At 47.0% G+C, this 13,909-nt stretch overlaps 1 protein-coding gene across 2 annotated transcripts in view; it reads left to right on the top strand.

Annotated features, from left to right (window-relative positions):
• LOC148479114 (rho GTPase-activating protein 7-like) overlaps positions 1-13,909 on the top strand; it is a 262,669-nt gene that overhangs the window by 213,688 nt on the left and 35,072 nt on the right. For both annotated transcript variants that reach the window (XM_088454946.1, XM_088454945.1), the window contains exons 11-12: positions 2,369-2,590; positions 7,616-7,836. In XM_088454946.1, the coding sequence (XP_088311072.1) occupies positions 2,369-2,590; positions 7,616-7,836 (443 nt within the window). The remainder of the gene's footprint in view (positions 1-2,368; positions 2,591-7,615; positions 7,837-13,909) is intronic.

Below are 13,909 nucleotides of genomic sequence, written 5' to 3'. Positions count from 1 at the left end.
TGATTCGCTCCCAGTGGAACGGGCAGTATAATCTAATACAGTCCCAGAAGATCCTTCTCACTCTGATGGTTCGGCTCTCCCTCTCATGGTGGCTACAAAAGGCTCATCTGGACAAGGGTTGCCCATTCTGGATTCCAAATTGGGTGCTCCTCACCATGGACACCAGTCTTCGCGTATAGGGGGCAGTGACAGGTCATCATACCTTTCAGGGAAGATGGACAAATCAGGAACATTACCTGCCCAAAAACATCCTGGAGCTTCGTGCAGTATACAAAGCGCTCATCCTGGCACAGGACCTACTCCAAGGCAGATCAGTCCAAATCCAGTCCAACAATGTGACCACAGTAGCAATCAATCATCAGGGAGGCATGCAAAGTCAGGCAGCCATGAGGGAAGTGGCAAACATTCTGATCAGGGCAGAACGTCATCTTCCCGCTATCTCAGCGATATTCATACTGGGAGTCCTCAACTGGAAAGCAGACTTCCTAAGTCTTCAGGACATACACGCCGGAGAGTGGGCTCTCCATCCGGGGGTTTTTCAACTCCTGGTGAACAAATGGGGCCTACCAGACGTAGACCTCATGGCCTCACGTCACAACCACAAGGTCCCCAGGTACGGGTACAGGACCAGAGATCCCTCAGCTGCCTTCGTGGACGCGCTGGCAGTGAGGTGGGACTTCAAGCTGGCATACCTCTTTCCTCCGTTATACCCTCCTCCCAAGGATCCTCAGGAAATTCAAGCAGGAAGCCTGCACAGTAATACTAGTAGCTCCTGCTTGGCCCAGATGCCATTAGTTCATTGACATACGGAATCTATCCATAGACACTCCGTTTCCTCTATGGCCGGTTCTGTTAGCGCAGGGTCCCTGCCTGCATCCAGACTTACCTTGTCTGTCTTTGATGGCGTGTCTCTTGAGTCTTCCACCTTAAGAGCCAAAGGCTTCTCCAGCTCTGATTCAGACAATACATAGGGCACGAAAACCGTTCTCTGCCCGCATCTATTACAGAGTTTGGCATTGTTTTGGTCAATGGTGTTCCCACAAAGTATGACCCTAAGGTTTTTGTAGGGTTTCCCGGGTACTTTCTTTTCTCCAGGCTGCAATAGACCTCGTTCTCCGCCTGGCCACCCTGTGAGTACAGGTTTTTGCGCTGTCAGTTTGGTTCCAGCGAAGTATCGCTTCTCTGCCGGATGTTAGAATTTTTTTTTCAGGGTGTTCTCCGAGTTCAGCCACCATTTGTCCCACCGTTGACACTGTGGAATTTGTCTTTGCTTCTCAAGAGGCTGCAAGTTCCTCCATTTGAACCTCTGGACACAGTAGATTTGAAGAGATTGATAGCGAAGACACTTTTTCTCCCCTCTATCTCCTCTGCCTGCAGAGTCTCTGATTTGGCAGTGCTCTCTTGTCGCTCCTCTTTTTGATTTTCCACCAGGAAAGAGCTATCCCCCGTACACGTTTTCATGTGAATGAAGAGATTGTGATTCCAGCTTTACATCCTTTAGACCTTTCTGTAGGTGAAGCCTCCCTGGATGTGGTTCAAGCTCTCCGTATCTATGTGGATCGTACAAAAACTTTTATAAAATCAGACGCTCTTTGTGGTGGTTGGTTTTCACAAACGAGGCTGGCCAGCTAACAAACAAACCCTGGCTCGATGGCTGGGCATGACTATCTCTCAGGCTTACACGGAGGCTGATCTCCATGTTCCAAACACGGCGACAGCACATTCTACTCTTTGTGGGAGCATCATGGGCGTTTCGATGTGGTGCCACTGCTGAACAGTTGTACAAGGCAGCCACGTGGTCTTCTGTCCACACCTTTCTTAGGTTCTATGCCTTTGACACTTTTGCCTCCTCAGGATGCTTCCTTTGGGTGTCAGATTCTCCTTTCTGCTCAGGAACGTCCCCACCCTTAAGGGAACTGCTTTAGTACATCCCCATGGTATCCCTGTAGACTCCCTATGGACCCTGATGAAGAATGAGTTATGGTAGACTTGCCTTTTGTTAACTCTTTTTCTTCGAGGTCCATAGTGTCCACAGGGCACCCACCCTCACTGCATTGGGTTTTTTTTTTTTTTGTCACGGTTTCCATCATCTTTTGTGAGTGCTTCTGGTGTACATTGCCCTTCCTTCTCCTCTTTCCTTCTCCTGCCTTAGGCTTGTTTACAAAAAACGAAATGCCTGTGGCAAGGGGCGGGTTATATGTGGAGGAAGACCTGAGGCATCCTGGGAGCTGAAAGCTTAACTTTTTGTTGCCTGGATCACTCCAACAACATTTCCCCATGGTATCCCTGTGGACCCTATGGACCTCAAAGAAAAAGAATTAACAAAGGTAAGTCTACCATAACTCTTAATTTTTCCATCGTACTGTAGGTACCGGATTATTGCCGTGATCTCTGCCCTAGTATTTGTCAACTACTGTTCAAGTCCTCTGAAGTGACCATAAACACATCCACAACCACCTTGGCAGCACACTCCAATACCCTCGTTTCTTTGGAAAACTCCATGCAGAACCTTCTACGTGACGCCAAGGACAAATACCGAAACTGGGTGACAGGTGCAGGATTTGAACATGTTGATTTGGCTTACAAGAAGGTTTGTGGAGATTTTTTTTAAATTTTTATATTGACCTAACGATATATCTGTTTTGTACCACTAATTTTATTATCTTGTCTAGAATTTAATCACTGCTTTATATACAGCCATGGCCAAAAGTTTTGAGAATGACACAAGTATTGGTTTTCACAGTCTGTTGCTTCAGTTTTTATGATGGCAATTTGCAGATACTCCAGAGTGTCACGAAGAGTGATCAGAAGACTTTCAATTAATTGTAAAGTCCCTTTTTGCCATGACAATGAACTTAATCCCCAAAACATTTTCACTGCATTTCAGCCCTGCCACAAAAGGACCAGTTGACATGTCAGTGATTCTCACATTAACACAGGTGAGAGTGTTGACGAGGACCAGGCTGGAGATCACTCTGACATTCTGATTGAGTTAGAATAACAGACTGGAAGCTTTAAAAGGAGGGTAGAGCTTGAAATCATTGTTCTTCCTCTGTTAACCATGGATGCCTGCAATGAAACACGTGCAGTCATCATTGCTTTGCACAAAAAGGGCTTCACAGGCAAGCATATTGCTGCTAGTAAGATTGCACCTAAATCAACCATTTATTGGATCATCAAGAACTTCAAGGAGAGAGGTTTGATAGTTGTGAAGAAGACTTCAGGACGCCCAAGAATGTCCAGCAAGTGCCAGGACCATATCCTGGGGTACCACCAGTACAGAGCTTGCTCAGGAATGGCAGCAGGCAGGTGTGAGTGCATCTTCATGCACAGTGAGGTGAAGACTTTCGGAGATGGCCTAGTGTCAAGAAGGGCAGCAAAGAAGCCATTTCTCTCCAGGAAAAACTTCAGGGACTGATATTCTTCTGCAAAAGGTACAGGGATTGGACCTCTGGGCCACATACTGACTGATGGCCGCCCATTCTTGCCTAAAGCGCTTTTGACCTCACATTGGGACGACTGTTCGTCTTTCAGTAAGACAACGACCCTAATTACACAGCCAAGATATCAAAGGAGTGGCTTCAGGACAACTCTGTGAATGTCCATGAGTGGCCCAGCCAGAGCCTAGACTTCAATCTGATTGAACATCTGAAAATGGCTGTGCACCGACGCTTCCCATCCAACCTGATGGAGCTTGAGAGGTGCTGCAAAGAGGAATGGGCGAAACTGCCCAAAGATAGGTGTGCCAAGCTTGTGGCATCATATTCAAAAAGACTTGAGGCTGTAATTGCTGCCAAAGGTGCATCAACAAAGTATTGAGCAAAGGCTTAAAACATTTCTTAGTTTTTTTTTTTATTATTAAATTTGCAAAAATCTCAAAAACACATTATCATTATGGGGTATTATGTGTAGACTTTTGAGGACAAAAATGATTTTTTTCTACTTCAGGATCCAAAGAAGGTCCTGAACTGTGACTGCTTCTTTCTTCCGGCTCCACCCCCCATGAGTTCTTCGATGGCCATTTCTCCTGGCTGCGTGTCGCAGATCTCGGCAGACGGTGCGGAGTACAGGTCCCCCTACATACCTCTCCTCCTGATGGTGGTCAGTGTATGTAGCACTTTGTGCTACTAGACGCTAAGTCTGTGTAGTTGACCAGTATTTGCCGTTTAAGTGCAGGTATTGTTGTTGTTCTGCATTTGTCTGCAACTGTATGCTAGCGCTGTCTGAGTTTCTTTTTCTATAACTGTCGGACATTTTTTGCTATCCCTGTACCTGTTCTGCTATTCTGAGCTATAGCACTGGTGTTGTGCGGGTGTGGCTAAAGTCACAGGCTGTGACCTTATTAAATCACATCTATAGAGTGGCAACTTCTTCACTTTGACTAGCAGTGAGAGTTATATGCCTAATTTGGCTCCTGCTAAGCTCTTCTGTAAAAAATGTACAGTGGTGTTAGGGGCGGGGGACAATGCCTCTGAGGAGTTATGTTTGCGGTGTTGTACCTCTCCAGGTCCCTCTGCAGCTTCTGTCGCTCAGCATGAGCCGCCATGGGAGTGCTTTGCAAAAGCCCTTCCGTAAAACACGGACAAGGCTTTGGCTATTCAAGAGGTGGTACAATCCATGCTGCAGGCAGGGGTAATTGTACCAGTCCCGTTGTCCAACCTTTTTGTAGTCCAGAAACCAAACTGTTCTTACTGTCCTATTCTCAATCTCTGGTCCCTGAACAAATTCCTCAGGGTACCCAGGTTCAGAATGGAGACCCTACGCTCAGTTATACTGGCTATGGAACCTGGGGATTTTATGGTACCCTGGGATATTCAGGATGCATACCTGCATATTCCGATTGTTTCAGCTCACCAATGTTTTCTCAGGTTCATTGTGTCACAACAACATTTACAGTTTCAGGCTCTGCAGTTTGGCCTTGCCACTGCACCTCGGGTGTTTACAAAGGTCATGGCAGTAATGGCATCCTATCTGAGGCTGCAGGGGATCCGCCTGTTATCTTACCTGAGTGACCTCTTGCTACTAGCAGGGTCCCCAGAGGTGCTTCACTACCACCTGCAGTTAATATTTGTGATCCAGGTACACCAGGTACACGGGTGGTTGATAAATTGTTGATAAACAGAAAAGAATTTTTCTGACAGCAGAAAAGATCTCCACTTTGCAGATGCGTGTACGCAGATGCCTTCACAATCGCCGAGTGTCAGTCCACTCAGCAATGCAGTTACTGGGATCTATGGTGTCAACGTTCAACATGGTGGAGTAAGCCTAATTTCATTCCCGACCTCTGCAGCGATCGATCCTCTCCAAATGGGACGGATTTCCCCATCATATACAGACTCAAATGATGGTGCTCTCTCCATAAGTGCGCCTGTCTCTGATTACAGACGATCCACCTCATCAAAGGGCGACTTGGGGGCTCTCTCTTGTCGTTACCCATTTCTAGTTTTTCACAGGTACAGGGCAGCGCTTCGAACTCACCCTGGGTTTTTTCCTAAGGTGGTTTCTAGTTTCCACATTAATGAGGAGATTATTGTGCCTGCCTTTAACTCCCCAGACCTCTCGGCAGGGGAGGCCTCATTGGATGTGGTACTTGCCCTCAAGATTTATGTGGATAGTACCAGTTCTCTCAGAAAGTCGGATTCCTTGTTTGTACTTTATGGTTTCCACAAGAGAGGATGGCCGGCCAATAAACAAACTTTGGCTAGATGGCTTCGTATGATCTCTGAGGCTTACATTCATGAGGACCTTCCAGTCCCGCCCTCTGTTACTGCTTATTCTACTCGGTCTGTGGGCCCTTCATGGGCAGCTCGTCGTGGTGCCTCGGCTGTACAACTTTGTAAGGCGGCCACATGGTCTTCTATCCAGACATTTTTGAAGTATTACTCTTTTGATACCTTTGCCACTCAGGATGCTTCCTTCGGGCAGCGGATTCTCTCTTCGGCACAGGAGCATCCCCGCCCTTGAAAGTACTGCTTTGGAAATCCCCAAGGTCACCCTGGATCCTGAAGTATAAAAGTAGAGGGATGGTAAGAACGTACCCTTGTTATCTCTTTTTCTGCGAGGTCCATAGGGTCCACAGGGTCCGCCCTGACGCACCTGTGCTTCAATTTGGCCACCAGTTTTCCGTGTCCTTCTGTGTGAGAATGTGATTCTAGTGTGTTCCAGACTTTCTTCTTTTTTATCCTCCTCCGGCCTTTGGCTTGCTACGTAACTGAGGAGCCTCCGGCCCGGGGGCGGGGTATAGAGGGAGTCCCGTTGCATCCTGGGAGAAGAATTTACTGTGTAAGGTGCCCAGATGACTCTGCATCGGAGTCGGTTTGATATCCCGGCTGCCGCATGGCCGGGAGTTCGAATCCCGGCAGCGGAAGCCCGACAAAATAGCAGAGCCCGGCAGCGGAAGCCAGACAGCGCTGGAAATCCCGATCGTGGTGAGGTAAGTATTGTCTAATCTAACCTAACCCTCCTTAGGGGTGCCTAACCCTAACCTCCCCCCCTGTGCCTAACCCTAACCCCCCCCCCCTTCCCCGCTGCCTAAACCTAAGTCCCCCGGGGGGTGCCTAACCCTAAGTCCCCCCTGTGGGGGCCTAACCCTCCCTCCCCCTAGCCTAACCCTCCCGGGGGGGTGCCTGACCCTAAGTCCCCCCCGGTGCCCTAAACCTAATCCTTAAACCCCCCCCCCCCCCCCCCCCCCCGAGGCTGTACGCTCACGACGCCAGGCATCCGCTCGGTCGGGATATAGACGCCGGTCATTTATCCCACGGCGGGATAAAGGAGTCGGGAAGCCGGCTGCCAGGATTCTGGCAGCCGGCTTCCCGATTGTATACCCTCTGCATCACCTATACCCCTGTGTGACTCTATGGACCTCGTAGAAAAAGAGATAAGGGTAAGTCCTTACCATATGTCTACTTATTGCATTTTGGAATAAGGCTGTAACATAAAATGTGTAAAAAGTGAAGCGCTGTGAATACTCTCCGGCTGCACTGTACCATAGTAACATCTGACAAAAAGGTCTAAAAACATTTGTGAAAACCAATACATGTCATTCTCAAAACTTTTGGCCATGACTGTAGTACATGATTCTGAGTTGGATGGAAATCCAAATGCGGATGCATGTTAAGATTTTTATCAAACTACGCATATGCCACAGCAGCCATATGCAACTTTCAGATGAATCTGATTTAGAATCGCTTTTAGATGCACTGCCACCTCTCACCGCCGGCTGAGTGGGTTTTACAGAGTAGCAACCGGGTGTTCACACGTAAGAAAAGTCTTCCCACATATACAGAGTTGAGCATATACAGAGTGCATGCCATTTTGAGTTGCATCTTTTGACACCAAGCATGGGGTTAGGTGTAAGTGCCGTTGCTAGTGACGATGGCTGCTCTCACAGCCAGAGCGCTGGGTCTGGTGCTGCTGTTGCGTAGATGCATATGACTCAGAATACAGGCGGATATGTGTATAGGCATTCCAATCGCTAGCAGCGACCAGAATTGAGACCGCAATATGTGTGTTTCTATGTAGGGAACATGGAAAGATTGGGGATATGTTAAATGAGAAGTGATTTGGCTGATATTATTGTATAAAGTTATTTTGCCTTGCTTTTTCCCCTTTGCAGGTAGAGAGTGATGACTGTCCAATCAGGTTATGGAAAGCCTCCACTGAAATTGAGGCTATGCCACAAATGGTCTTGCAGCATATATTAAGGGAGCAACATACATGGGATCCAAACCTACACCAGTCAAAAATAATAGAGACACTGGATGAAGATACAGAAATTTACCACTATTCAACAGAGAGCCTGCCTCCTTTACCATGCAAGGAGTACATAGTTTTAAGGTGATTGTTTTAGATGTGGTGATTACATCTGACCATGGCAATGGGGGGGGGCATCATGTGGAAACACACTTGTAGAATTAATGGTAGTTGTGAAAGAAAAAAAAATGGAATGGCTGTAGGATCAGGATGGGAAACATTGTTGGGGCAGTTTGAGACAGAGCAGATCTTGGTTAGCGTGTGTGAATTAACAACTGGGGGGCTCAGGCAGAGTAAGATATATGGCTCTGATTCAGATTTGGGAATAGAGTAATGGTGCGTACACACGGAACGATCGTCAGCGATAATGATGTCACTGAACGATCTCCCTTTAAAAATCCTGGTGTGCTGGATGAATGGTATTGTTCATCCACACAACAAAAAAACACCAACAACCCACGATCAACGATCGTGGACTCCTATGGAGAGATACTGATATTGTCCAGGTTGGCATGCATGCATGGCCGATGGACGATATCGTTATCGTCCATGCGGGAACGCACATCTCTGGTCTTGGGTAAGTTTGTTGGTACTTAAAAATGAACGATAAAACGATGAACAATATCGTTATCGTTCATATAGGGCATTTATATCGTACTGTGTGTACGCACCATTAGACAGAGCAAGTAACTGTACCTGGACAAACCATGTTGCAATACCAGAGGTGCAAATGCATACATTTTTTTTTCTTGCATGTGGGGTAAATAGTGGCTGACCTTGCATGTAACCTACAAATGCTGGACAGCTTCTTTTTTTTTTTTTTTTTTTTTTAAACTGCAATTTAGATTTTAGTGTTGACATACCCCTCCCAAATCTAAATGTGTCTGCACATTTTAAATCTGCCCCACCTGCAGTTCAACATGGTTTTACCAAGATGCACAGTTGCTTGCTCTGAATTACTCCATATGTCAGGGTTTTTTGTGTGTAAATCTGCAATTCTGCACCACGTGTGCACAGAAACTGCATATGCCTGATTGCAGATTTGGAATGAGGGAGGCAAGGGGTTTATAGGCTCAGACTCTGCGCTCAAAGTGTGCCGGTATACAACGGTATGGTATACCGGCATTTCCAGCACTGACCTGCCCGCCACCGATAGGCATATGGAGAAGGCACTGCTTCTGCTTTATACATATGCCGGGCACCCGCTGAGATTCTGTTACCAGTGGGCACCCGGCGGCTCCTTCCCTCCCTGCAAGCCGGAGATGAGCTCACTTCTGAGCTCCGCCTTCCGGCTCTCACAGTGGGTGTTTGGAGAGACGTCATGACGTCTCTCCCACAGTACAGACGAGGAGCTGTTGGGCGGTGGCGGCACACAGGAGCGGGGCTTCAGGTTAGTATGTTTATGTGTGTGTCTGTGTGCCTTTATCTGTAAGGGGCACTACTACTGTGGGCAATATATAGAGGGCACTACTATTGTGGGCAATGTATGGGGGCACTACTACTATAGTGAACAATGTATAGGGGGCAGTACCTCAAGGGGCAATACTACTGTGGGCAATGTATAGGGGCACTACTAATATTGTGGGCAATGTATAGGGGGCTACTACTACAATGGAGCACTACTACAGTGGGCATTGTATAGGGGGAACTACTACCATGGGTATTGCATAGGGGCACTACTATTGTGTACATTGTATAAGGGGCACTACTGCGGTGGGCATATGGGGCACAACTACTCTGGGCATTGCATAATGGGCACCACTACTGTGGGCATTGCATAAAGAACACTACTAGCATTGTATAAGGGACACTACTATTGTGGGCATTGTATAGGGGCACTACTACTGTGAGCATTGCATAAGGGGCACTACTGTGGGCTTTGTATAGGGGCACTATTACTGTGGGCATTTTATAGGGGGCTCTACTATTGTGTGGCATAATGTGTATAAGGGGTACTACGTGTGGAAGACTATACTGATGAAAAAGGGGTGCGTCATAGGGACACACCCTTTTAAAGTGGCCACGCCCCCTTTTCCAGGACGTGCGCGCCTTCGGTGCTCAAATGAGTACAGCCTTCGATTTTCCATACCCCCACTTTCCCCCACCCCCACTTCGATCACTACTGAGACTAATAAGTATGTGTTCACATTACGTGAATGAGATGAACTATATACCCATGCTTATACGCTTCCCTATATGAAAGGATCATAATACACATGGTGCTGTACAGGTGTAAGCTGGCGGCAATTCCTAACTCAGTCCACACATGTCAGAGAGGCAAGAGTTCCCCAATCAGACACAGACAATCGGAGTCAAAACTTACGCAAAAGCAATCTAAATGTATTTCTAATAACCCAAATTTACTGAAATTGGTCATTGTTATAGATTAAGACGTTTGGAACAATAAACATACAATAAATTACAATAACAAAAATGATGATATTTTCTAATTGAGTGTTTCTATTATAAATTAGCAACATTCTTTACACATTAGTAGTATTTTCCTGGTTACGGTTAACTCTTTGTATACACGTTGGGGCCCCTAAAGCCTATTTACAACTGAAGGTCAAATAGCAATGTTGTGTGTAATAATGAGTTTGTTTCACTAAGGCAGGGGTTCCCAACCACGGTCCTCAAGGCAAATTAACAGTCCAGGTTTAAGGGATAGCCATACTTGAGCACAAGTGACTTAATTAGTACCTCAGTTATTTTGATTTAACCATCTGTGCACAATCATGGATAAAAGTAAAACCAGGACTGTTAGTGTGTCTTGAGGACCGAGGTTGGGAATCACCTCACTAAGGGGTCTATGTACTCAGCCTTGGAGAGACGGGGATAAAGTACCAACCAATCAGGTTATGGCTTAATGCATAGGCCCTTTAGGGGGATTTTCCACAGATAACTGATCCAGTGGGAAACTCCTCCGCCTGTGGACTCCTGGCTCTCTCCTATCAAAGAAAATGACACTACCAGTCTCTGGAGCTACGGCCTTGAATTAAGGCTCTGAGCGTAAATTGGAAACTACCCTCAAGCCCATCTATATTACTGCTGGTGCTCTACTCAGACTGGCCCTAGTCGGCTCCTGGGTTAAAAAGGCAGTAGAGATGTGGGCTTGAACAATTGGGAGAGGGACTGAGGTCTAATACTCTGCGAGCGGATCTTATCTCTCGAGCTGAACATATCCAGGAATCGGCTGTTTATCTGGGCGAGGCCTCGAGATATTGATCAGGTAGGGTCCAGAATTTCTGCTTTAGCGGTGGCAGCCTGCCGCGCCCTGTGGCTTCCCACTTGGAAGGTGGACGAAAAGTCAAAGCGCACTGTCGAAGGCCTTCTGTTTACTAGAGATATATTGTTTGGACACGTGGATTTCGCTGGCCACGGATGGCAACAGTCCCTTTTTGCCTTCCTCGGCAGCGACTCCGCGTTGCTCTTTTAAGGGCCCCTCCTTTTGTTCCTTTTTGGACCCTGTTTGCTTTTAAAGCAGACTAAGAGGTGTCCTCAGCAGTTTGAGGAGGTCGTTCAAGAGGACGCAAGGCTTAACGTTCCTGTCATCCGGACCTCAAGCCAGTGGCATGACAGGCTCCTGTCTCACCTGGGGGATCTCAATGTGGGTCTTCTAAGGTAAATGCAAGTTTGGTTCCACACTTGTTCCGACTCTTGGATTTGAAATCTTGTGTCCCAGGGTTACAAGATAGTTTGCTTTTCCTCCTCCAGTTCATTTTTTCTCTACAGTTCTGCCAGTCGATTCCCTGAAACAACTGGTTCTCCGACAGCCAATTGACAGGCTACTAGACTCCAAGTTCCATTTCCGGCTCCCCAAAGGATTCGGGGATTCTGCTCCAATCTGTTTGTGGTTCCAAAGTCGGATGGGTCAGTCGGGCCCATATTGAATCTCAAATCCTTGAATCTCTACCTATCATTTCACAGATTCAAGATGAAATCCATTCATTCAGTCATTGTGGGGTTCAAAGCAGCAGAATACATGGTATTCCTGGAGAACAAGGAAGTGTCTCTACACATACTGACAACACCAAGCTTCCTCCGGTTTGCCATCAAGGAGTCTCACTATCCGTTTCAAGCCCTACCCTTTGGCCTATAATCAGCTCCCAGGGTCACCAAAGTGATGGCGGTGATGATTGCTCATCTTTGGACTAAGGGAGTGAACATTGGGCTTGATTCAGCTTTGGGAATAGAGTAAGATAAAGCAAGTAACTGTGCATCTGGACAAACCATGTTGCAATGCATGGGGTGCAAATACATAAAAAAAAAATTCTTGCATGTAGGGTAAATACTGGCTGCTTTATGTTTACACTACAATTTAGATTTCAGTTTGGACACATCCTCCAAAATCTAAATCTCTAGCACATTTTAAATCTGCCCCACTTGCAGTGCAGCATGGTTTTACCAAGATGCTCAGTTACTTGCTATATCTTACTCTATTACCAAAGCTGAATCAGGCCCATTGTCCTTTTATCTGGATGACCTACTCATCAAGGCACCGTTGGCGGAAAGACTTCCTGACCAGGTGATACTTACTCATCAAATCCTCATCCAGCGTGGCCTGAATTGTCAACTTCCAGAAGTCCAAGCTAATACCGTCTCATGGTCTTCAGCTCCTGGGGATGAAACTAGACACGTCCTTACAACAAGTGTTCCTTCCTCTCAACAAGGCGCAAGTAATTCAGGAATTGGTCCACTTGGTTCGCAAGCCAAGACAGGTGTCTGTACACCTTTGCATTTGCCTTCTAGGGAAGATGGTGGTCTCTTTCAAGGCTGTCCAGTTCGGAAGATTTCATTCCAGGCTGTTCCAGTTGGATCTTCTGTCTCAATGGTCGGGGTCACATCTTCAGATCTAGTGAGACTGTCTCCTCAGGCTCCCATTTCTCTGATCTGGTGGCTCGGGATGGCCCACCTAGTGGCGGGTCGCCGGTTTGGCATCTGGAATTGGATTTTACTAGCTACGGGCACCAGTCTTTGCGGATGGGAAGCTGTTTTCCTGGACAACCAATTCCAGGGGCGTTGGTCTTGTCAGGAATCTCTCTTGCTGATTAATGTTCTTAATGCTGCTGGGGTTGTCCGTTCAAGTGCAATCCCACAACACAGCAGTGGCATACATTAACAACGCGCAATCGCATGGCATGGGGGAATGCACAATCGCATAGCAATGCGCAAAGCCAGCCGCATCTTACAGTAGGCAGAAAGACACATTGAGGCCATCTCCGCAGTCTTCATCCCAGGGGTAGACAACTGGGAAGCAGATTATCTCAGCCATCAGGACCTTCATCCTGGGTAATGGCCTCTGCATGCCAAAATCTTCTGGAGTTGATCTGTAGTTGGGGCAGGCCACATATAGATCTCATGGCCTTCAGGAACAATTGTCAACTGCCTCTTTACTGCTCAAGGACCAGGGACCCAGAGGCCGTTTGGGCAGATGCGTTGATGATCCCTTGGCCGTACAAGCTTGAATAAATGACAGTCGTTCTGGTGGCACTGGACTGGCCCTGTTGGGCCTGGTACTCAGATCTCTTTTTGACAGACGATCAATGGCCACTTTTGCTGTAGTCAGATCATCTTCGGCAAGGTCCATTTGTGCACCCAGAATTACATTGGCTACATTTAGCAGCGTGGCTATTGAGACCAACATCTTAGGAAGACATGGTATTCCGTGGACCGTGATTATACTATGCTGCATCTGCCCATTACCATCGGATTTGGAAATCCTATGTGGCCTGATGTGTGGTTCTTCCACCTTCTCCTCATCTTTACCTCGTCTCCTCCTTTTCTTTCAACGGGTCTAGATACTGGACTTCACTTGGGCTCGCTGAAGGTGCAGATTTCGGCCTTATCTGTATTTTTATAGTACCTCTTGGCCCTTCTGCCAGAGGTTCAAACTTTTCTTCAAGTGGTACTTCGAGTATCCTCTGTAGGATCTCAACCTCGTCTTAGATGAAGCCTTAGATTAGGTGGATTTGAAGTTTCTCTCCTGGAAACTGGTCTTTTTGTTGGCCCTAGCTGGGGGCTCTATCTTGTCGCTCTCCTTATCTTGTTTTTCATGAAGACCGGGCAGAACTTCATACTCGCCCTTCCTTTTTGCCGAAAGTGGTATTGACTCTCCACATCAATCAGCTGATTGTTGTCCCCAGTTCTCCTGGATGTG

The sequence above is a fragment of the Taudactylus pleione genome, unplaced genomic scaffold (assembly GCF_031769625.1).
Source record: "Taudactylus pleione unplaced genomic scaffold, aTauple2 ptg000637l, whole genome shotgun sequence".
NCBI lineage: Eukaryota > Metazoa > Chordata > Amphibia > Anura > Myobatrachidae > Taudactylus > Taudactylus pleione.
The sequence above is the reverse complement of the archived record's forward strand: the minus strand, read 5'-3'. Positions and strand labels throughout refer to the sequence as shown.